Source organism: Cololabis saira, chromosome 13 (genome assembly GCF_033807715.1).
Source record: "Cololabis saira isolate AMF1-May2022 chromosome 13, fColSai1.1, whole genome shotgun sequence".
In the NCBI taxonomy this organism is placed as follows: domain Eukaryota; kingdom Metazoa; phylum Chordata; class Actinopteri; order Beloniformes; family Belonidae; genus Cololabis; species Cololabis saira.
Window position 1 is genome coordinate 10,733,953 of NC_084599.1, and position 26,305 is coordinate 10,760,257.

The following is a 26,305-nucleotide window of genomic DNA, read 5'->3' on the forward strand; positions in this document are numbered from 1 at the left end:
ATGATAAACCTGTATAATATTGCATCCTTTTTGTAGAAAAAAAAGAAAAAGTTTCATGTTAATTATATCAAGATATGTACTTTGTAAAATATAGTTATAATTAATAGTTCCCTTCAAAAATATTGTTTGAGATTCTCTTAAAGTAGACCTTTAACGCAAATTAACTGCTGCAGTTTCAAGAGCCCTGACTAACCTGACATTTCTGGCTTAGCAGCCCCAGTCGACACTGAGGTGTCTTACTTCTTTGCTGCGGTTAAAACTCCAGATTTATCTTTCCAAATTACCTGAAAACTGGATTTTGCCCCTTTGACCTGAACCCCAGTCAAGCACCAGTATCTGTACTTTAAAAACATGTGAGTGGGTGTCAAAGACAAATGTGGGGAAAAAATGAGCAGTTCACGAGGAACGGAGAAGAAAGAATAAAACGGGTTAATTTTGAGTCAGATCAGGCTCTGCGCGAAGTAAAAAAAAAAAAAGAGAAAAATTCCTCCGCCACGACGACACCGAGAAAGAAAACATTCTTCATTATTTTTCCGAAAACGCGATAAACTTTCAACATAGTCACATGCATTTCCCCCAAAAAGCGTTTTAAAAGAATTATAATTATAAAAAAATATAAAATGTAAGTTCTTCCTAGGTTTAAGATGCTTTTTAGTGTGATTCTAGGGCCTGAGTGCCTGCTCGCGGAGCGGAGGGATACGCGGTGACTGCGGTGACGCGGAGAGAGCAGAGGTGCAAGGCTTTTCGGTGCGTCTGCGCGGCCGCTGCTCACTTTATCTATGATTTTTATTAACGTAACAGTTTGAGAGATAGGCGTAAATCACTTCACGGATGTTGTAATTACAGCAACTTTTTTAACCTTTGACGTCCGTGTGAGTCTTCTCCGGTGAGGCTTTTTTTTTTTTTTTTTTTGAGAAGTGGCCGTCTGGGGAGGCAGCTCAACTTTGGGCTGAGCGACCTATGTGGATTTTACAGAAAAAATGGACCAGATTCCCGGTTTCTCCCTGGGCAAGTTACTAGTCTGTGTTTTCTGCTTCCTTCACCCCTCTCTCGGTAAGTTCTCCATTATTACAAGCCGCGTTGAAATCCTGGTAAAGCCTGAATTAAGGTTCCGCGTTAAATCGACGCACAGCATACGCCGTAGGGTTACGCCGTAAGGTACGCGGCGACGCGCACCCTACGTCTGCGTTGGTGTAACGCTGGACCATAAATCAGCCTTAACTTGTCATGATCACGTTTCGTCGCATCTGCATCTCCTCGCACACGCCGAAGTACTTCTACTTTTTACTGGACTTGTTTCGAAGAAAAGCTTTGATACTGAAAAAAATATTCATTTATTAGGGATAACTAATGTGAGAAAAAAACTTTTCAAGCTGCTTTCCAGTAATGGTGCGGTTCGTTCTGCCTTTCAATGTCTTTTTTTTTTAACCCATACTATACACGTATAAGAAACTATAAATGTGCATCGTTTCTACCACCTTGTAATATTCTAATGAGTTGTGCTGAATAGGTTACAAGTGGTTGCATCCTATCCAGATGCCGCTACATCTAAAGCATCTAAAGCTGTCATCCTCAGTGTAAAGTGAAGAAATGGTGCTATTGATTTGGATACTGTGGCCTACAGTACTACTGAGCTGAGTCGCACCGCAGCCCAGATGTTGAAAGGCAGAGCTAGAGAGGAAATCCAAATTGGCCTTTTACTCGGTATAGCCTGCTACGTCACATTGTTGAGTCACGGAATAAACTATTTGGAAGATTTAAAAAAAAGTTTTAAAGTTACTGGAGCTTTTTTTTGTTCCACCTCACACAGAGCTGTGGATCACTTCACACCGCCTTGTATTTCAGTACCTTGGCTTAGATGTCAAATTCAACCTCTATAATGTGACGAATGGGGGAAACAATACATATAGGTTTTTGGAGATTAATTCAATATTCTGTTATTACTATATACTATTAATGATGCAGAAGCGCTTTCTGCTTGTGGTAAAGTTTTAATTTGTGTGCCTTTCTGTAGTTAAGCACAGATTACTGCTCACCACAAAGAGGCCATTAGCTGGTCCTCTTTATAGCAGTTATTCTGATGGATGAAAGATTGTCTGGCATAAATGGCACAACATTATAGGATTGTGCTAGTTACAAGTGATGCAAGTTTATCCGATAAGCAGTCATGCCATATATTTGCTGGGAAATGTTGAAAGCTTTGGAAGCTAATCTTGCCAAGTTCATTGTTGAAAAATGTAGTTGTTTCACTTATGCTAATTTCCTGTAGTTAGTTGTAGTTTCTTTCTTAACACTTTTTATTTTTCTTTCTCTCTCACTATTATCATGTTTACTGAAATACATAGAAGTACATCTTGGGTAAAAAACAAAACAAAACACTTCCACCTACCTTACCTACTTTGGTCAAGTTGGTCATGATTCTGGTCAATCATGTCACGTGGAACTTATCTATTTGATCATCAAGTATTTGTGATGTTTGGGGAGGCTTTCTTTTTCACAGTTGTGTATTTATTGTATGAAAACCCATTCTGTGCTGTTCATAAATGTGTTTCTATGTAGTTATTTTATTGAGGATATTTGTGTGGTGGGTGTTTTATGTAGCCTGTACTTGCTTCAGTGGTTGCTCTGAGAAATGTGAGGAATATACTTATAGTATAATATACTAATATACTTATACACATTTGCGTATTTATATAATGTTGCTAAAATAGTGAAACAGATTTAATTTACATGCTCTATGCAGCCCTCTTTTTCTTTCTCACATGTTTTTTTTCAGGGAGCACAGGTGACTTATGAATGGTAAAGTAATACAAAAGAAGACAGCACAATGTAAAAGTGCTGCAGGCAGTGCAAGGAGAAACATAGGAATGCTGTTGGTGTTTGACATTCCTCCCTACCCCTCTGTTGTTTCCTTCTCTTTCTCTCTCTCCCTCTCTCATACTCACACACACACTTGGCGAGCTGTGATTTATCTATCTATCTATCTATCTATCTATCTATCTATCTATCTATCTATCTATCTATCTATCTATCTATCTATCTATCTATCTATCTATCTATCTATCTATCTATCTATCTATCTATCTATCTATCTATCTATCTATCTATCTATCTATCTATCTATCTATCTATCTATCTATCTATCGACTAATGCTGAAACTTTGTGAAAGTAGAATGTGTATGTGTTAATTTAAAGTTAACACTAACCTTAAAGGAATATTGGCTTTTTTATTGTTGGAAGACATTGGGGTTGATGGATCCAGGGTGAATGCTTTCATATAAAATCAATGCAAATAACAATTCATGTTTTTTATAAGTAGGCTTAAGAGAAGTGCTTATTTGTAAACAGTGTACCTGCAGTGGACAGTGGTCACTGTGCTCTCAAATTGAATATCTGTTCACATGAAAAGTATCCACGTGCCACTTTTTGTAGTTGATTTAAAAATGAAAATCTAAAAAAAGTGTTTCCTCAAACTGCTATGGAAATTTTCAGTTGTTTTATATGGTGAATTTATAGAAAGAAATCCCAGACAGCAGATAAGCTAATGAAATTCTAATCTTTAGATAGATAGATGGCAGATTATACTACAGTGCAGTCCACTAAATGAATAGATAGATAGATAGATAGATATATTTGACACATTGACACATTTATTTTTTTTCACTCATCTTTTTCCCTTCCTGTGCAACAGTCATGGTCAAGTTTTTCATGGTCGTTGGTCGATGACAACCAAGTTAAACTGAGTGTAGCCTGGTAATTAAGCAGCATACTTGAATCAGCATACAGTTACATGCAATAAACCAAATAGTGTCATCATGGATCATTTGGGATGCTATCAAGCCTTATTTCTAAGGTGGTCCACAGTGTTCTCATTTTTAAGGAAGTGTAGACACCATTGTTGTGGCACACGACTTGGGTTACCCTTTCTGTGTGGGCATGTGAATTGTTGCATTTATGCCTGATGCCCAGTGAAAATGGCAGGGATCTGAAATGCGTGTGTGTATCTATTTGCGTGTGCGTATGTATTGCATTGTGAATACAAATTGCTGACAGAGCTGATAAATGCCAGAAATTATGCCACCCATGTTTTTACTTGCAACTGACCCAAGCTGGAGTGTGGTGTGAAATGTGATTTATCTACATCACGCTTTGCCCTGTCCTCTGAAAACAAAGATTTCCATTGACCATCTCACAACACTGTTTTATTTATTGACCTCCAACTCTCCCCATTACAAAGTGGCTGTTATGTTAATCATTTTAATCTTGCAGTTATTAATCCCATAAAAACTAACGTGTGCTTCTCAAAATTGTACATTTCTACATTTCTGTACAGACAGAATGGGATGGTGCATGTTCCAAGTAGGTAATGGGACAATATGTAGTGCTCAGAATATTTAAACTGCAAATCCACAGCAATTGCATCAATTCATTATTTTGCTTGTGAAATGTCTTGTAACACAATATATGTTGATTTTCACTAACTGAATTTTATTGCTAAGGGGCTAGGAAACACGTCTGTGATATATGGCCTAAACCACGCTTTTGTCTCTTAACTATTGCTTTCTGGTCCGTGCATTTAAAAAAAGATTGGTTTGTTGTAGAATCTTATTTCAGCCGTGAATGTTCATACATCTATCTAGGGCTGCAACTAATGATTGTTTTAATAATCGAATAATTAGTCGAGTTTTTAATTTTTTGTCTTTTTTTCGATTAATCAATGAATCAGACAAAAAAATATATGATATATACCTGCAAAATATATAGGCTACTTTTCTTTTTTTTTTTTCTCAAAGTGCGAACAAAGGGGCCCTGAACTGTTGGAACAATAAATAAATGTTTAGGAAATGTAGGATTTGTTTTTAGGTACAGTAAGTGGAAAAAAAACCACTAAACTTAACACTTAGAAATTGCTTTTCAATAGATTTTTAACTTTTGCTAACAACGGTTTATACATTTTTAAATAAAATATTCTCAAATTAAACAAAATTTAAAACGTGTTTCAAACCTGTGTTCTCAACAACTGAGTGGTCGCAGATCCGCAGCTATAAACACACCAATAGCATTCGTTAGAGCGTTAGCCCGATCTGAACTACGGGCAAAAGCCTGTTTAGATGTCAAAGGTAGCTGCGGTGACACGGTGCTGGTTTCTTTCCTCGCAGCGGCGATATTCACATTCGCGCGTTGCCATTTCAAATGCATTATGAGGCTTGACATGTTGCCAGGAACATGCCCTATTGCTGTTGAACAACGTCGGCACACTGCTCTCGTATTATCTTCTTGTCTTTGTCCGTTGTTGTTTTTCACCGGGAAACTAAAGTGTTCTCAAACAGGAGACCTTAAAGATAAGGGAGGGTCTTCAAACTCCGGTTTCCTGTTTACATCAGCCATGATGGCTGGCAGCGGATTAAAAAAAAAAACTCAAGTGGGAGTCAGGTGCTGGCTGCAAACTTCCAGTCCGCCACGTAAGATGTCCGTGTGGGAACTCAGATTTGAAGTATGCTCTGCACGCAAAACAAGCCTGTTAACTAGCTACTGTTAAACATTGTACCTTATTCGGATCGGTACACATGTGCACCCTACCAACAGCCCTGCACGAAGTCCTCGCACACTTTTGAGGACTTTGGTCGAACCGTTTTCTCTGCATCAGTCACTCGTAGAATTTACTCAATTTCCTTTAAAAAAACCGCCTCTGTCTTGCTCCGTTCAACTCCCTCTGCAGGTTGAGCTGAACTTTATTTCAGTCAGCCAGCATTGAAAAAGCTCTGCAGATGAAAGTAAATGGCCTCGCGACATGGCGAGTGACACATAAATCACGCGACACAACAAATCAATAATGAACTTTGTTGCCAACACTTTAAATCATCGATTTTATTGATTTGTTGTGACCCTACATTTATGTGTAAGAGTGTAATGGCAGGGATATTTCTGAGCAGCATTATCTATGTGCCACTCCCCACTCTCAGGATTGCTACTCTACATGCATCTATATCTGACATTCATCTAAGCCCCAGAAACACAGACAGAATGCTGAAAAGAGATTATAGTTACCCCAACAAAGGGGCCTCTACCCTGCATGGTGCTTTCTTCATCTTTGTAGAGAGAGCAGCATGGTAGTTGAAATAGAGGACGGTTACCCAGTCAAAGACACAGCTGGAGATTGTTCACTATTATTTGGGTTATTAACACCAATTTTATGGAATTAAAGTAGAAGTTAGTCATTTTTTCTGTTTTTTGAATTGTGTTCATTTCAATTAAGATGCATTACCATTTAAAATATTCCCTATTTTCAAATAATCTATTCAAGTCATCTCATTAAAGTAGTTGACTCCCATTTATTTAATATATGACTGACAAAATTAAAATTCAGCTAAGTCTATGCACAACATGAACCTCTTGCACAGTTTCTATAGAGGGTAGTATTTGTGGCTGTGAAGGCAAGAGGATTACAGAGCGTTGTGTCTGCATTATTGAACAGGTTCGCAAATTAACAGAGAATTACTGCGGCTTGCATTCTTTGGCCAACATACCCGTAATCCTGGAAACGCAGAGGCAGGGCCCATGAACTAAAAACCAAAGCAGGTAGCAAAAAGATATAAACTACAGAAAAGGTTTTATACATGTACACACACACACACACACACACACACACACATATATATATATATATATATATATATATATATATATATATATATATATATATATATATATATATATAACACACACACACACACACAAAAAAGAAAAATGAAATGCTTGAATTTTACAGTGTTTATTTATTTGAAAAAAATAACAGTCCACAGTAATTACGTAAGGTAACAAATTAAATGGCTGTCCATAGTACCCGTGCAAAAGATGAAGGTGATGGTTCAATAAATAAAAACAGAAAAGGCATACATTTCATAGATAAACTGTCACAGACTCTGACCCTTTGTGTGTTATTATATCCGTTCGACCACCGTGTTCAAACGAGAAGTCTGAGCTACAAAATTTGCAGGTAGCATACCCTTTCCCTTTCGAGCAGACCTGGAATAACTCAAATTCTTTTTTCCAATCATTTTGGAACTTGCCCGCATATATCCTCTTCATACTCCATGTCTCTGCTTCTTCTTCTGTTTTGATTCCCGGGCTTGAGGTGTAACCGTTATTATTGTCCGGCTGGAAACGGCACCCAGTGAAAGATGGTTTTAGCAATATTGGTGTCAGGGTGGAAATGGGTTGAAATTCGGGTTGGCAAGTATGGTCAGAGGCAGAGAACAGGTTTATGCCTTTACCCTCTTAGATAAAGAAGCTTTGAAAGACACTACGGAATGTAATCCATACAAAATCTGATTTAGAAGTTACTATAGATTTTTCTTCCTGAAACATAAGGGAGCATTAACTGACTACTTTTTATTACAACTAGTTCACCCTCAAAAATATTCCATGTTTGATCCATGAATCTCTAGAAATGGTAACTACGGTAAAAGAGGGATAGAAGTATGTATACTTTGACTCTAGACAACGTTGGTGGAAATAGATTGAGTTATTAACCAGTAATGTAATGGTTTTCAATAGCCATTCGTGTGCCAACAATTAATTACTGAATACTAAATTAGGGTATATTTTCAATTTTATAAATATTTTTTCAAAATATTTCATCTGAAATAGCTTCCAGGTTACACTGAAATATAATTTTTTTTTTTTAAATATTTTTCTCCCCGATTTTTTTTTTCTCCCCATTTTATCATCCAGCGCTCCTACCTAAGTATCAGTCTTGGGTGTTGCTCTCCCAGGGAGGGCCCTGCACTGAGCTCAAGTCGCTTCTTTTCACCTGACAGAGTGGGACTTCTCTGGCCGGACGTAGCGCGCAGAAGGACCACGTTATTCCAGCCAGATCCCCACTCCATCGGGCGCCCCGGCTGTGCCAGAGGGGGCTGTGTGTAGCCCACATATAGCTCACATTAGTTACCCAAAGGAACACGGGGAGAACATGCAAACTCCACCCGGAGTGTGGGTGCTGAAGTCATGGGGGAACTTAACACGCCCTCAGCACCCACAGCGTCCCCGGCGAGAATTGAACCCAAGACCAGCGGTGAGGTGGCTGCACTACCAGCTGCGCCACCGTGCCCCATATAATTGCTTTTAACTAAATAGGTTGAAATGAAATATTGTGTGTAGCAAACCGTGATTATTTTTTGTTAAAAGTATTAATATTAGGATAATGTTGATATATTACGTTTTACTGCAAATTAGTACCTGGAGAGGCCTACTTACTCTCTTATAACACAAACAAGTCTTAAAAAGGGGATATTTCTGAACATGAAAGCAGCAGGGAAAGCCCCCCAAGTGTCTCGACTGCCCTCCTTATCTATTTCTCTAGTCACATACAAACATGTCTCATTCTTCAATCTTACACACAAAGATTTAGTCAGGATGTGACTGGTAACAAAATAATTTGCAACAGCAGGGTAGTTGGTAAGTGAGCAGTGAAATTACTGATCAAAATCCTTTTGACTTATATCTTAACATTTGTCAATTTTTTTTTCATTGCCTCAACCTATTTTTAAGCATTTACAACTACTGCCTCCTTTTTCCCTCTGTTTCTTGTCAGTAGTTTATTTCTTTTATATATGTTGCAGAAGTAGTTTCACTGATTTAATGTCAGGCATTGGCATGTCCGTGACAGCTGGTGTACTTTGAGTTCTGTGAGTTGCAGGCTTGCATTATACGAGTCTGGGCTCACTCTGCTATCTATCTATCTATCTATCTATCTATATATATATATATATATATATATATATATATATATATATATATATATATAGTTTGGACACACTTCCCCATTTGTTTGAATGAGAAGGTGTGTCCAAACTTTTGGTCTGTACTGTATGTGTGTGTGTATGTATATATATGTGTGTGTGTGTGTGTGTGTGTGTGTATGTGTGTGTATATATCCCTTTATTTTTCCCCCAAAAAAGTCCAGATCAGCTGGAGACATCCCAGTTAATCACATGGTTTTACTGTTTCTGCTGGCTCTCGTCTATTTCTTAAAATAAGACACCACCATGAAACTGAAGCATGACAGAGGGACTAAAGCCTTTAAGCCCATGCTTGGTTTGTCTGGTTGGTATCTGCTTTTTGTGTGGCCTACTAAAGCCTCCTTCAGGGTAATAGTCTTTAGCTTGAGCTTCATTTCTTTCCTTCCATGCTGAGTTGATGGTATTTTATTGCGAGTTACCGTGGCAACTGTTTAGCCCACTGGATATAAAGGCTTGTACAGCAATTCCAGGAAATGGGGTAACTTCCTCACTCAGTGCGAACAACTTCCTGCCCTTTGCTGTATGGATACGTTCCAGGAGTCAGGGACACCCATTCGTGTGCAGTCTTTGTCTTCTGTTTCACAATCATTTCCTTATATCAATCCACAGCTATTAACTTAGACCCCATCTCTCCCCCTCCCTCCACGCATTTGGCTTTTTTTTTCTTCTCTTGAAATAGATGATGCAGTGTTGTGAGTGATAAAGCCGTGGGCTTAGACAATACAGAGAGTGGGAAAGACAATCAACCACAGCCCCCCTTTATTTTTTTCTGTGTAGAAAAAAAACACTATAATTTGTGCTTTGCTATTTAGATTTTAAACATTTTTAACAGATCTATATGTTCATGTGCCAGAGCTGCAGGATCTTCGAAGGAATGTGCATGCCAGTAGAATTTTTCAACGAAATACAACAATTTCATTGTTTTACGTTTACTGACCCCTGAAGGGAGCTGCCGGACGGAAAAGAAAAAGATAGTTATTATCAAATTGTGTGTTGCAACTAGGGTTGCAAAATTCCGGGAATTTTCAAAGTTGGAAACTTTCCATGGGAATTAACGGGAATATACGGGAATTAACGGGAATATATGGGAATTAACGGGAATATATGGGAATTAACGGGAATAAATAAGAAATTTACAGAATTTAAGGTTGGCCCTTAACAGGGAACTTAAATATAGTTGGGGGAAATATATTGTAGCATAGTCTTGGCTAAAACAACCAGATTTAATGCAAGTATACTCCTCAATCACATGCACACAGCACATTGCTTACTGCAGGGCTATTGAGGCCACGCCCCCTACAGGCACTGTGCATTCCTCCATCACATGCACAGGTGATTTCTTGAAGCCTGGAGGCCACACATTTGAGCTCAAAGCACAAGACTATTGAAGCCACACATTTGAGCCCACGGACTATATAAAGTCAAGTAAGTTTTGATAATATTATGGGGTAAATATATTTGATCTATAATGGTATTAATGTTTAACTTGCAAATATTAAATAAAAATGTATTAACACAGTAGCTAGCTAGCTGGTAAGTTAGTTGCTAATGTTTGGATATGATATATGTTTGTTTAAATTACCCCCAATTTCCAGTTAATTCCCATAAATTCCCAATCATTCCCATAATTCCCATAATTCCCATGGAAAGTTTCCAATTTGGAATATTTACAAAATTCCCCAGCTTAACTTCCCATGGAAAGTTTCCGGAAAGTTTCCGGAAATTTACCGGAAATTTTCCACCCCTTTGCAACCCTAGTTGCAACATATACAGTCATTGCAACATTGCTTGTGGTTGAAGAATATATGCATGACAGTGGTAAAAATACGGGTCTAATGTTAGTCCCATTAGCACATCCTGAGTGTAAATGTGTGTGTACGTGTGTCCCTCATTAGATGAGTCATGTTATAATTAAACTTAAATACAATTCAATTTGCAGAAAAATAAAGGCACTGTGTATGGAAAGTACTCAAAGGTTACAAGATGAAATATAATCCAGGTAAACCAAAATAATATTCCAGTTCAGTTCATTGTAAGTCATTGATAACCTTATGAATTCCAATTTATAATCCATGCATTTCCAAATCATAATTATTAATCTAAAATTCAAATGTCATGTTATACCAATTCAAACTTCAGTTGTACCGAACAAACATTTTGGTGCAATCTTCCATCCTTGGCAAGCATAAGTTTACAGTGGAGACGGAAAAAAACCCTCCTTAACATGGCTAATAAATCTCCAGCAGAACCAGATCTAGGGTGGACGGCCATTTGCCTTGACCGGTTGGGGGTCTGGAGGGTTCCAGACTGATACCAAATGTTTCGAGACAGTGCAAGATCTTTCTTTTTTTTTTCTTTACAACTCACTTAAGAGTGAGCTGCAAATTTCCAAACTTTTTTTTTAGGTTGAAAAACATGAAGCAACAGTTCTGTGCTGTGTTGACTGTATCTAATCCTTCACTATGTTGCAGAAGTGTTTCTTTGGTACACTGCAACATGTACATCACACAGACTATAAGGAAACAAATGAAACAACTGTCATTGCACCAGTGCAATAACAGCGATAGGTGCCTTATGGAAACGTGATTACAAGATTTAAAAGTGATGCAAGAGTGAGTGGAGCACTGCATCAACTTTTCACACTGCGTTTTAATCTGTTGCGAAATGGCCTCTGGCTGGACAGTACAGTCAGAAGCTGGATCTGCTAAAACTATCGTCTCGAAGAGCAACAGCACATCCACACCGGGATTATTTGAGCTTTAGAAAAAGAAGATGCTGCGCGGCCTCATGTGTTTAAAGTATGCCATACTAACGTTACTTCACAGAGTAAAACTACTTTTTAAGTGCTGTTCCAGCACTTAAAAAAAGGGAGAGAAAAAAAGAGCCATGTACCACAATTGTGTGGCTAAAACATGGCGCCCTAGTGCGTCAAACAAGTCAACAAACTAAAAACACGGACCATAGCTCGAAATTTTTTAAAGTGTCACTCCATATGAGTGGAATTTAAAACAGTGTGGGAAAATCAGCAGGGTAATGACTGCGTCATTAGCTAAAGATGTGATGCGATGAACAAGTCTGGGTTCACAATGTTGATAAACGGTACAGCAGGAGTTTAATTTTACCAGGCTGAGCTCTGGTACACAAGCCGCTGCTGCATCATGAGATGTATATTTTGAGAACAAACATTTCTCATGATTTTTCCGTTTTTAATAATAATAATTAAAACAATACTTTCAACAATTGAGCCAATTAACCTCCTTGATGGTTATTTTCTCATAATAAAATATTGGCTACTAAGAACTCTATCTGCCTATCAGAGCTCTGATTAAAACCATTATACTCTAGAGCGCGATGCTGAGTTAACTTTTTTGTCATTTGTTTTAGATTGTGATTTATGTGACGAAAAGAGGTGTTTAATATCAGATCGATATTACCTGTCTGAGCTTTTGGGTAGTTCAAGCAATTCAGCAATGGACCATTCCACCGCATTTTAGAGGAACGAGGCCGTAGACCAGGTCCAGTTCAAAAACCATAATACTTTAACTGCTCAAACTAGGATTAAATTAACTCTGGGACACGTTCAGTTTGTTTCATTATTCGATTTGGGAAAATCTTATGTGCCAGTAGTTCAATTTCACTCTGTTTTCATTGGTCCCAATGTCAAATAGTTTGTAAAATCTGATTAAAAAAACAAAAACAAACAATAATTAACTCTTTCAAATTAGTATACCCTTCATTGTTCTGTCAGTGAACCATCCATTAGGTTTTGTTAAAACATTGTGGAAAAATTGCATATTAAATCGCAATTGCAAAATTGGGTGAAAAAAATTGCAATTAGATTATTTTCCAAAATTGAACAGCCCTAGTTTCCATTACCCCTAGATTTGGGTAAAACCTAATAATCGCCAAAAAAATCCTGGAATAGAAACACACACACACACACACACACACACACACACACACACAAAAAATATGTATCAAATATCGCAAAAACCCTTTTACGGTTTCACAAGGTGGTTTTTCAGACGTGTCAATACTCCAGAATTGCAAAAGTGTAATGGAAACGGCAATGATCAGCCGTCACCTTTATCCTCTGTTGACTATTTACTCAACAGCAGTGGCAATCGCAATAAATAATAACACTGACCCACAGCCTACTTTTGTCACTAATTCAGAATTTGACTTTTATTTTGTTGAAAAGTGTAATAGAAACACGACTAATATGATTATAGGAAAGCAGAGGGTGTTACTGAGAGGATGTAGCATGATTGAGAAGGTTTTGATGACAAATAATATTCTGTTTGACTTTGAATTCAGAATTTCTTTGGTTAAGTTGCTGATGTTCGAAATTGTGAACTAGATTTTGAAAAATAATCTAATTGCGATATTATGGTTGTTATTTAATATGCAATTTCCCCCCCATTTTCAATAGTACCTAATGGATGATTTTAATACTAACGCAATATTATTTACATTTGGTATGACATTTTCTTCCAAACACTATGCTTCTTTGTTTAAATTGTTGAACATTTTAATAAAATACAGTAAATATAAAATACTGACTAATTATAATATAACTAATGCTTTTTTTGTTGAAAGTTTTAACCAGATTACTTCAAACAACAGCTATACTAGTTCAAATGTGGAATTACTGACAAAACTATTAAGTTTATACAAATTTAAGACATTCTCAAATTGAATAATAAAACAAACTGAACATGTCCCAGAGTTAAATTAATCCTAGTTTGAACAGTTGTTCAAACTATTGTGGCTTCTGAACTGGTTCTGGTCTACGGCCTTGTTCTTCTTAAATGTGGTGAAACGGTTCTTTGGTCTTGCTGTGATTCAGGAACTACGGTAACTTCACCATTGTGTATTTTACTCTTGTGGTGATTCAGAAACTAACTTCAATGTTGGCAGCGATGGCTCCTGCTTCATTTCAAGGTGGGACAGTTAAACTCACCAAAAGGCTCATACACATTTGAAACAGATCTGGTGGTATTTGTTTAAGCACCTCTTTTCAAGGGCACATAAATGACCAATATCTTACCAATCTGTGAATTGAGACTGAAGAGTCTCTGACTCTAATAAAAAAAGAAAACGTAAATCAGCATCTTGCTTTAGAATATTGATAGTTTTAATCAGAGCTTTGATAAGGAAAATTTATATCAGCTCATGAAAGATAGGACTCGTTTGTTTCCTGAATCTGCTGTAAGAAATATAATCTCCCACTGAGAGAAAAAGAACCGTCAAAGAGTTTCATTGGCATAATGGTTAAAAATGTTGTTTTAATTATTCAAAACCTAAAATCATGAGATGCGTTTGTTGTTTCAGATGTCTCATAATGCGGCAGCTGCTCATGAGCTTAGCTCCAGTCAAATAATGGTCGTTTGAATGGGCTTTGGCATTGACAGTTAAAGGTTCTAAGTTTTTCTTCACTCAAATCACTTCTTTGCAAAGTAAACGTTAGAGCTGCACATCCATCCATCCATCCATCCATCCATTGTCCACCGCATTATCCGAGTCCGGGTCGCGGGGGCAGCAGACGGAGCAGGGATCCCCAGACTTCCCTCTCCCCGGACACCTCCTCCAGCTCTTCCGGGGGGACTCCAAGGCGTTCCCAGGCCAGCCGAGTGACGTAGTCACTCCAGCGTGTCCTGGGTCTTCCCCGGGGTCTCCTCCCGGTGGGACATGCCCGGAACACCTCCCTAGGGAGGCGTCCAGGGGGCATCCTATACAGGTGCCCGAGCCACCTCAGCTGGCTCCTCTCGATGTGGAGGAGAAGCGGCTCGACTCCGAGCTCCTCCCGGGTGACAGAGCTCCTCACCCTATCTCTAAGGGAGCGCCCCGCCGCCCTGCGGAGGAAACTCATTTCGGCCGCTTGTATCCGGGATCCCGTTCTTTCGGTCATGACCCAGAGTTCATGACCATAGGTGAGGGTGGGAACGTAGATCGACCGGTAAATCGAGAGCTTTGCCTTTCGGCTCAGCTCCTTCTTCACCACGACGGACCGGTACAATGACCGCATTACTGCGGCCGCCGCACCGATCCGCCTGTCGATCTCGCGCTCCGTTCTCCCCTCACTCGTGAACAAGACCCCAAGATACTTAAACTCCTCCACCTGAGGCAGGAACTCTCCCCCGACCTGGAGGGTGCAAGCCACCTGCACAATTAATCTAATTTTAATCGGGATCAAGATTTTGGCTTCCCACGATCAAAATTACGTAATCGTGCGATTATTGAGAAAAAATGGGGCGGGCGAAAAAAATGTCAGTTTCCTGTGCCGTCTGCAAAGCAAATGCAGATGCTCACGTGAGACCACTGTCTCAATAATTCTGTTTGTGCGTGTGATTGCGTGACTAGCTGCCTGAGCCAATGAGAGACCACTGGCTCACAGTGTACAGTCTGCATGCGCCAATTACAGCTGTTACCAGAGCCGCAGCGCATAACCTCACTTGCCTGAATTGTACTGGATACGGTCTGGATTTGCAGCTAAAAGAGAAGTCGAAACTAAATTTAAATGTCTGCCACAGTAGAAGATGAAGTGCTTGTTCCTCGACGCGGATCATCTGTTGTCTAGAAATATTTCGGATTTAGGTCAAGCAACGTTAACCAGGAATACGTAATATGTGCTCTAAAGGAGTTTCGGTGCCAAAAGCCAACACGAATAACTTGTTCAAGCACCTAAAAACAAATTACAAAGTTAGCTACGATGAATGCAATGAAAAACATTGCATCCTTTGCAAGCGTGAGTGGTTCATCATCATCTCAAATGTCCCTTAAAACAAGCCTGTACAGGGCGTCACCGTATCCATCCACCCTGCAAAGACATGTCGAGATCACTAAAGCAATCACGTTCCATTTGGCCAAAGATATGTACCCAATAAACACCGTGCATGATGACGGCTTCAATTTTATTTAGTTCAAATGTAAATTCTCATCCACAATGCAAATGAATAAACACCATTTGTTTTAAAAGGCCCGTTATTTAACAGAAATGTATAATGTTAATGAGTGTGAGCAGTGTCCCGCTTATTTAATTTTGTGTTACATTAATATTTATTTCTATTAGGAAGGCACTGAAATTAAGGTGAAGAACGAGCACCAATATTATTTTAATGCAAATGTAGCACACAGAGGTGATGTTTACGAGACAGTGCAATACAAAAAGACATTGGACTAAACTCATTGAGTAATCGTGATGAATAATCGTGATGACAATATTGATCAAAATAATCGTGATGACAATATTGATCAAAATAATCGTGATTATCATTTTGGCCATAATCGTGCAGCCCTAGTAAATTGACTTCCCCTTTTGCCGACAGGCTATGAAGAAAAGTTTAATTTACTCTTCTATACAACACACTCTAATGACTTGTTGCCGTTGCTCTGAATACAATTAAATACCTTGTTGGTTGCTCTGGATTAGTCATGCAACTGAGTGCAAAGGATGAGCAACTGTTGGTGCCGCCCTTTTGATGGGGAAGCCATATGGATCGTTTTCAGAACCTCTTTCTTTCTAGATTTGGGTCAGACTCTATCAGGCTTGTAAATGTGGAGTGAAATCTGTAATCTTGTTTTAATGTCAGTTTTGGATCTGCCCTGAGTTTTGAGTGGGGGCTGAGTGGGGCATGATGGCACCACTGTAGATATATATCTTCTGTCATCAGTGTTTCTGCAAGGCTCTCCTACAGTCCCACAAAACCTAAAACACTATGCAACTTACGGTTTTGTGCTGATTTCGTTCCCCAACACTGAATTAAAAGATTGAACTGTGGGAAAAGGACCAAGACTTTTGATAGTAAAAGATTCAAATAATAGCAATCATTTAGTCAGGTATTGTTTGTGTTTTTCCTCAGCCCACACCATCTCACCATAGTTTCATTGTTGACTTTGTCGATCGGGTCTTATCAAAGCTCTAGTTCCTGGGAAATGTTGCTTTCTGTGCTTCATTGATAGTGAAGTGTGAGAAGCGCTGGGCAGAAAGGATTCAACATTGGTGTTTGTATTGCACTAGTGAGTCACGGACCTTTTTATATGTATTTCTTTTATGTTTTTATTTCAGACAGACAGGTGGCTTTGAAAACATTTGGTAACTTTTGAAACTGCTTAATTGGATGTGTTTGCTAAAGTAGCTGTAGGTGAAACTTTCAGTTTCCTGTGAAGTATATGTCCACGACAATAACATTTAAAGCTGCTTAATGTCAGTGTTTTGAATACCTTTTAAAAACATAGTTTGATAATTAAAGAGCAAGGTAGGTTAGGAAAGTCAGTAAAGACTAAAAATGATGTTTTGATACCGAACAGATCAGAAAGATAAACACAGAAATACTCACACATATACACACACATGCACACATGCATCTACACATGAAACACCGCAGCTGGTGATCAAGAGTCTGATTGGGGGTGAAAAGGACATGAGGGGAAATATTGTCACAGATTAAATGAATATGTGGTCCGAGGAGAGTAGATTTACCAACGTCAGGAAGTAAGTGCTAACAGTACTGCAAAGGTTGACATCACCTATTAGTATATATATTAAATAAATGAAGTAATGTTTTAATAACATTAACTGATTTAAAAAAAAAAAAAAAGCACTTCCTGATCCTTAAGGATCAGCTGGTGATTGGAGTTTGCATAGTATGCAATAACAAAATATTCACTGCAAATGCTGAAAAAGATCACCTATACTTTTCTGTCACACACAATGTTATGATGTGGTTATGGGCCTTTTTAGGAGAATGAATGGCTCCATTTTTAGTGAAATTCTTTTTATGATACAATTTATTTTATTTTTTTTTATTGTTTTATCAAAGTTTTAATGACACCCATATTTATTTTCCAGTTTTATAAGGGCACAAAAAGATAATACAGTTACCCGGCTCTCTTAAACCTTAATAGGATAAAATCCTAATGAAAATCATTGCAAACATATCACTGTGACCACTTTGAAAAATGTAATTCAATCTGAGCCTGGGTCTGAATGAAGTCAAATTAAATACATGGCATTTGCTGGTAGGTTCACTTTGCTGTAAACATTGTGTGGTTTGATTTTATCTACATATTATCTTATGGTTGACTGATATTGTTTTTTCTATAGCTGAAGTGTAATAGTTAAAGATGGCTTGTAATCATCCGACTTATAAATAGGTCTACTTTGAACATTATCACTGTACTTCTCCTTATATATCGCTAGAGAGACTGAAAAATGGTTATGCATAGAATAACCCTCGTAAATAAAGTATCTTAATTTTTGGCACAGCAAAAACAAAGGAAGTAGAGTTAATAAAAGTACTTCAGTGGCTTCACAAGGACATCTTGAGGGAAATTGTGATTAATCTATGTGCAGGAAGTAACAGCACTGTTGAGCACACTTCCTGTAATGCAATGACTGTTTTGTGAAGACACTGTTGGCGTTTCTTGGAAATCAGCTGACCTACTCCAGTTATATAAAAAGAGTTCTGTTCAGCAGAGAAGGAGTGGATCAAATAACCACTGAACTCGTGAGTCAATCAAGAAAAAGTACTAAGGAACGGTTGTACCGCCACTGCTAATGATTTATGGTAGTTTTGCTGATTTAAACGCTCACATTAAACTATACAGTCTTGCATTCACCAAACTTCTCACTTGTTAAATAAAGACTTCTATTTGGCCTGTTGGGCTGGCATGGTATGCATGAAGACCTCTTGAGCCATGAGTCTCTGGTAGCTTGAGGAAACAAAAGCTGGTGTGTGTGTCTTTGAGTGTCTCTCTGGAAGGGAGATAGTTGGGCTTTGTTGTCTTTGTCAAGGCTCATTTTTGGTTCTCTGCCCTTCTGGCGGACTTCTGGCCACATAATTGGTTTGGCTATCTGGACAAATGGGTCGCAAGCCGCCTGACTTATGTCATTGTTGAATCAGAAAATAAGCTAGTTTAGGTTAGTTTTAGATTCTATGGTTAAGATTTAGTGAAGAGTTTGTGTGGGGAAGGCTGGGAGTCAAGCCAATTATGTCGCCAGATTTTCTGGTTAAAAATGCTAATAAGTCATTAAAAATGCCAAATTAGAATTTCAGTAGTGATGAAACATTGTAAATATAACTACAATAACTGTTGTAATAGTTAAGTAAGTTGAAATGGTTTTGTTCTATACATGATGAGATCAAAACAAATGTATTTTTGCCTATGAGAACATAGTCAATTGTGGTTTTTCTGTATTCCTGTCTGTGCATTTCTGTAGTTTTGTGTGCTGGAAAACAAATTATCCTGAAGGTGGATAACTCAGTCATTTTCTTTAGACACAGATCTGTGCATATTGAACATTAAACTGATATTCTTGAAACTGTTGCTTTTGTTTACTCTTACAAAGTAAGAAGATCCTCTTAAAAATGTCTGTTGCAGAACAGTGTGTGAAGACAAACATTCATAAATATGTCAATGGATTGTTAGTCCTAAATAAAAGAATAGATTTTTGATTGTTTACGGCAGTAATTTTCCTGGTATATTAATTGAAAGGGGCAAAAAATATTTTCAGTGTTTTGATTCAACTTTTATCATTTCTATTGTGGTTATCTAACATGACTCTTCTCTCTTGCAGCGCTGCAGTGTGTGGACGAAAAAGCGCCCTGTGTTAACAACGCCACATGTCTGACCTTTAACAATGGTACCGAATACTGCAGGTAAGATCCACTAAAGGTCTGTGATCAAACACAGGCCTTCCTGTTAAATTCAGTGGTTCTCAAACTTTCTGTGCCATGCCCCCATTTGGAGAAAAATAATTTCAGGTCAGGTCTCCTAGTGGTTTTGGCACAGTTTTTCCTTTGTAATATTTACCGTTCGACTTGCAGTGAGGTTATATTGAAGCATTGGTTGAGTTCAAGTTGGAAACGTCACATCAGTGTACATCAATGCACTGTGCATCATTTTAAAATAGGGCTACTGGATTTTTACAATTACTCTTAATTCACGTTGAGCATTCATTTTGATTTGTACTTTGTTTTCAGAGAGAAAAAAGCAGGAAAGCTGATTTTACAGTGGTAGAGAGTGGAGAAGAGAAGCAAAATACTCACATCGCATCAGTTAATAGTCTTCTTCGAGCTTTTTCTATTTTCATCTAGTCAACATTGAAGTGCTGTTTTTTTGTTCTTTTATTTTTAAAATCTAAAATAAGTCAATAAAATAAAATAAGCCACTTGTCCCCCCTGTCAAGTCGCTATACCCGTCCTGTGTGGTAGGTGCCCCATAGTTTGAGGATCACTGGTTTAATTGATGTGGCACATGAAGTTAAAAGAGTGTAATAAAGATGTGAACATGGACACTGATGGCTGCTTATGAAAAATATCAATATCTTCACAGGACCATTAGGTTTTAACAATTGCTTGCTATAATTAATTTCCCTTTGGGATTAATAGAGTATTTTTAAATTTGAATTGAATTTGTTAATGCACACAAATTAAAATAATACTTTGCTATGTCAGGCAAAGTTCATAATTACTGGGAAAATACCAATACCTTAATGTCCAAGATTTGATTTGTTCAATACTTAGGGGGTTTTGTTGATTACTCTCATGTTGCTATAAAATGCCAGCTTTAGTAGCTGCCAAGTTACATCTTTTATTACTCACCGATGATTGTGAAGAGTGCTTTTTATGTGAGTAAGTAAAGCAAAAAAGAGAAAAAGAATTAAACAATACAAAACTAGATTGACAAAATCCAAATTAAATCTGTTAATCTTTGTTTTAACATGTTAATGTAGACTTTTGCTTTCCAACTTGAAATAACTTGTCTCATCTGCTATCAGTGTGAAAAGAAGGAAAAGTGCTGCAGCGTGAAGGAGTGCAATGGATTCCCCTTTCTTACAACTTAGTATAGTTTGTAATTAAGTCTGAGCTATCTATTTAATTGCATTGCCACTCCCAAGCCAAATTCCCAACAAAACACACCATAGCTGGTTCATGAAGCTGATCATGTTTCATCAAATGTGATGAGAATTCTGCTGCATGTCTGTTCCCAGACTTTTGGGAATTTTAGCACTTGGCTGCCACAACAAAAACATATATGAAAACAAGTTTCCTTAATCAGTGTTTAACATTTTTTCTGTTTAACGGAAGTTAAAATAGACATTTTACTGTTTGTGGTTGGAGGGTACTAATTTAATTTTGCAGTGCCTGTGTCTGTAAATTCACCCATGTGGCTTTGCTAGGCCTTGATCATAAATGTGAGCAGTATTCCTTAATACTTGTATAGCAATTTTATTAATATTGTATTTTTGATGTAAACCTGGAAATCTTAAGCATAACCACATATTGTGATGGATAGTTAGTATATTTAACGTGGTACCTGATCTTGTTGAACGTAGCTACTATCTGAAAGAAGGTTGGTTATGGCAGATTCTTTGCGACATATAGGTGCCAGGCGCTTACATACGCCCTTTTTTTTGTGGAACATTTCCCCCTTTTCCCAGTCTCTGTAGTGCCTGTACGTAATGACAACTCTCTGGAAAGGCGTAAAATTCAATCCCGTCTTTTCTCCCCCACCAAGGGTAGACAAAAAGCATTAAAAAGGAGAGACTGCTTGTGTATGTAAGAGACATCTCCCCCTTGCATGACTGAGAAGTGTGATAATTTCTAACAATGTTCTGATCATTTTGGTTGTACATACATGCACGACACCCTCACAGAGACGTGGAAGAAAAAAGGAAACGTTTGTCTGCATCATGCATTATTGTTCTCATGCACTTGCTAATAATGTTGATTTTGGGTTATACAGAAATAAGATGACGACATAGTGTTCGAGCATAAGATGAAATCAGACACTACATTATGACCTGAGTTTAGAATAACATTTAATCATTATGCATTGAATGAACATGTCATGGATGGGGTGACGTCACCTGCTGTCAGGCCAAAGAATCGGGCCAGATATGGCGCTTTTATACTAGTACCTACTCAGCGCGACTCGACTCGTGACGCCTCGTCTCGCCTCCACTCGCCTTGTCCTCGTTTGTTTCTAGACACCCAGAGAAGTGGGCGGGTTGGAGCGAAGCTGCTGTGACGTATTTGATTGTGTGATCTAAACGGAGAAGACAACAACACTAAAGATGTAGAACCTGGAGGAGATGATATATGTGTTGCTTGGTCTGTGACTTGTGTTCGATATCAAGTTAAAAAATGAGAGTGAAAGAAGCTTCAAGCGGCGCCACTTTTTTTTTTGTTTGTTTGTGTCGGCGCTGCTGAGAAATCAGCTGAGAAGTGACAGAGTTCCTGGTAGATCTGGTCGTTCCTTATCGCCTGTCCAGATCCCTTTTTAATTCTCTCCTCAGCCACCAGGTTTATGAACATCTGCACCTCAGAGTTGGATCACCAAACAGACGTTTGCGCTGCCGTTGCCTGTTGAATAAAACGGGGGCGTGGCAAGTTGAGTCGCGCTGAGCAGGTACTAGTGTAATAGCGCCATTAGTGTGGTCACATTTCCATTACACATTTCTGCAAAAATGTTATCAAAGAATTTGTGATAAAGGCAGCGCTGCGGGGGGGGGGTCTGTGTTTCCATTCAATGGTGTTTTTTGAATAAGCTTGATTGTTGTAGCTCTCAGTAACAAAAAAGAAAATCTCAACGTTGAAGAAAATGGACATAAACATCTTTCGTCTTTGACAAATTTTTGCGATTGCTGCTACCACTGTTGAGATTATTTAGGTGCAAAGCCTTTATGTAATGCATAATGATTAAGTAGTATAATACCACAAATCCATCGTGTTTTTGAGGCCAAAAACAGCTGGAAACTAGATTTTGATTACCAATGGGGTAAAGTTGGTTGCCCATTTTTACATAAATGTCACAGCATGCCAGCATGCAAGTGCCTACCGAGCCCGGGAGAAGGTGGAAAGAGGCCAGTATGTGAAGGCTTAAAGATTGCCTGTGTTACAGAAAGAGTAGGAGATGAGGAAAAAAGTATTTTGTAATGAAAAGGCTGCTGTGTGCTTATATTATTGAGCAAATATGGCCTTAAATTGTGTGGTCTGAAAGCGCCCTTAGCGGGAGTATATCAAAGAGAGCTATAGGTGCTCCCATCTTAGTGCTGGGAATCTCAGTCGAGTAGAGTAAATCCAACTGGATTGTCCTAGTTCTGTGTGGGGACGCTGTGCTCTTTGACAAATAAAACTCTAATTTAATCTATTAAAAAGACCCAACTCAAAATTTTAATTTGTTGATTTGTAGCTACTTTGTGGAGACAGGCATACAGGAAGGAAGAATAGTGCTTAAAACATAACTTTTCAGCCTATGTCTCTGAAATAATATTCAAATCAGTTTCACTTTCAACCATCTTGATCATGTTCTGCTTGATGGTTGTTTTTTTAACTCTTGCAAGGCACAAAGGCTTGGGTCAAAATTAGCCAGAGCAAAGGCACTCAGTTCCTCAGAGGACTTGCCTAGCCCATAGTGCCTTACAAGGGTTAAATGTATGTTTTATTATAATACTCCTATAACAATTTGACACAAGTCATATATTGTATTTTTAAAATCATTTAATATTTTCTTTTTTTACACAGAAATGTTATAATGTATGTATTTGTAAGTAAGAGACAGCACGAGAGAGCCAGAGAGAAGCTATGTGTGTTTCGCTCTTCTCCTTTCCTGACCTCGTGTTGGAATTTGGAAGCTAGATATAGAATTAAACCCGTAGATAGGATGATGTCTTGAAGGCATGCAGAGAGGAGTCACCTGACAGAGAGCAGGCTTACCGTTAAAACCATTAAGTATTTTGTTTTTCTGCTGTCCACAAGCAAACATGAACAACAGTTACACAATCATACTCACATACTACATGTGCACACAAATCCGCATACTTTATCCAGCCGGGCCCATCTGCTCTGTGTTACTGCTCAAAAGACTCATTGTGAAAAATCTAATAATGCAGTTATTGGTCCCCATAGTGTATTCTAAGCCAGAAAACAGTCACTACGGCCTTTTGAGCAATCATAATGATGTCACATGAATTTTACTTTGAGTAAGCCTACTTGTGTAATTAATAGCTAATAAATATGATTGCCTTAAGATAGACAATGCATCCAATTCAGATACATTTATGAACAATTGCATGATGTTAAAAATGCATTATTTTTTAAATATCAAATTGCTCACTAGCCATCAGAAATGGCTCTATGAAGTCAGTCACGGATGAGAGATAGCATACGGTGATAAAAGAGGAACAGGGAGTCATTAGCGCATCGGATGTACCACATTTTTCAACATTTGTTCTGAGATATACTACTCTATCGAGGCTAGGAAACATTTTAACCTCATTCTGTGGAATAAATTACTAAGAGATACCATTTAATCCAAGTAGAACAGTCTTTATAAAGGCAGCATTTAATTTAAAAGTGAAACAGGAAGTATGTTAATTTTTAAAACCCATGTGTCCAATCTGTGGACATCTGACACATTGTATCCTGTTAGACGTAAGAAGCAGTCTGAATTATTTCTTTTGATTTCCTTTTTCTTGCAATTTTGTGCACAGACCTCATGGGTTTCTTCACAGAGAAAGGTAAAGTTCCTGGGAGAGGTAGATAGGCTTCCTTGCTGGGCTGGGTGCAAAGAAGCCGTCTAACCGGTGACACTGCACACCATCAGGTTTGGGTGTGAGAAGTGTGCGTCATGAGTTTGCTTCTGTGAGGATTTGTTAATGGCAGTTTGCATCATAGATATTTGCATCTTACATTGTTAGTGAGACAGTTCATTAATACAATATGTTCTGTATTTGTATTCTGTTCAAACTAGACAAAAACGTGGTGTTTGTGGGTCAAAGAGGCTTCCTGATACTCAAATATATTTGTTCAGTTAATTCCTGGGCAGTCAAATCGAGTGTGTAGTCACACATTATGTTGTAGAAAGCCCCAGAACAAGATCTCTTTGTCCTTGGTGAGACTATGGTGCAAACTGATTAACTAAGCCTCGCTCTCAATAGCAGTTCCCCTCTTCTTGATAATGCAGTCTAGTGTCAAGTAATTTTTTTCCAGTTTTTCTTTAGAATGATGAGAAAGAGTTACCCTGCTGCTGCCTGTTTGATCTGACAGGTAGAATTAACCTGCAGGGTAGATAGAGGAAGAGAAAGGGCCAAAACAAAAGAGGATGCTTCTTTTCAGGTAATTTGAGAAGGAATACCTTGGAGCACAACTCCTTAATAATGATGAGAGAGCTGTGGTGAGGGGGGGAGGCCGAAGTGAATTGGAAAGAAGAGAGTAATTTCCCTCTTTCTACACCTCCTTCTTCAAACTGTCAGTCACCGTCCATGCTTCAGTCCCTCCCACTGCTCCAGGGATAAGATCTCAGGACATACTTGCCCAACCCTTTAGTCTCTACACAGCTACCAATAGTATTTGTTCAGTTCGGTTAGTTTGTGTCTTTTCCTACACCATAAGCAGGAAGAGTATTACCCGTTTGCCTTTTTTAAATTAAATCTTGATCTCCCAGTCATATTAATGGGATTGTCAAGGTTTTTTGAGGATCTTTTCCTCATTTTGCCTGTAGGTCCTTTTGGACTTCAGGAACCTTTTCACCACTAATGATGGTATTTTTATAACTTCATTTCCTCCATGACCAACTTTAGTTCACCTCATTCCTACTATTAAGTTGTTTTTAGCTCTGATTTCATATTAGTGCATGACTAGCATGAGGGAAACCTCCTATGATGCTACTGTATGGTGATGCTGGTCACCAGCAGGACACACCTTTTGAAAAGTTGGTCATATAGCTGTTCTTGGCATTATCCTCCAAAAGCCTCAAGGGAAAACTGAGCAAATGAAGTGGCTATGAAGTCCAGAATGTATTGACCTAATATGCAGAAGAGGAATATTAATGTAAATTGGTGTGGTCCACTGACTGGCAGGTGGTTGCTAATCATGGTCAGTGTTTGTGTTTGTGGTGGAAGTGTAATGATAAGAAAAGCCTATTTAAAGTATGTTGTCATTCAGTGAGCTACACACAGTCCCCATAACCTACTGCGAGCCTTGCTATATCACAGGAAACCTTTGTGTAATTACACTTCCACCTCTCCTCTCCAACTCATTAGTGAACTCTTGTGGCCCCTTAAGTCAAAAAGGGGGCTCAAGAGTTGACAGATAGAGGAGGAAACAAACAAAGAAGGAAGATGGAAGAGAACTAGCAATTAAAGGCAAATCACTCCCTATCTCTGATCCCCCACTCGTCCTATATTGAGCACACTCACTCACAAAGTTTTGAAATGGGTTAAATATATAATCCAAACAAACATCAACAAACCAAAAAGTAAGAGACTGGAACATCTGCACGATTTTAAAATCTTTCCCTCCAAAGATTCATTTCCTTTTTACCTCCCACTTAAAAGCCCCAGTTAACAGCAGTGCTCATTTGATTTAGACTGGATTCTTTTGGATGTATATTTGTAATATTTAGATCTGTGGATTTGCACGACTCAAACTATGTATGTAACACAAAAAAACTTTATTTTGATTTGACACTTTTTTGCATAGTGTGAATGCTTGGA

The 26,305-nt window shown here is 38.3% G+C and overlaps 1 protein-coding gene across 1 annotated transcript in view; it reads left to right on the top strand.

Moving 5' to 3' along the window:
• Positions 1–713: 713 nt before the first annotated feature.
• notch2 (notch receptor 2) overlaps positions 714–26,305 on the top strand; it is a 56,200-nt gene continuing 30,608 nt past the window's right edge. Inside the window, exons 1-2 of the mRNA XM_061737668.1 lie at positions 714–1,053; positions 19,382–19,463. Coding sequence (XP_061593652.1) covers positions 981–1,053; positions 19,382–19,463 — 155 coding nt within the window. The 5' untranslated portion in view covers positions 714–980. The remainder of the gene's footprint in view (positions 1,054–19,381; positions 19,464–26,305) is intronic.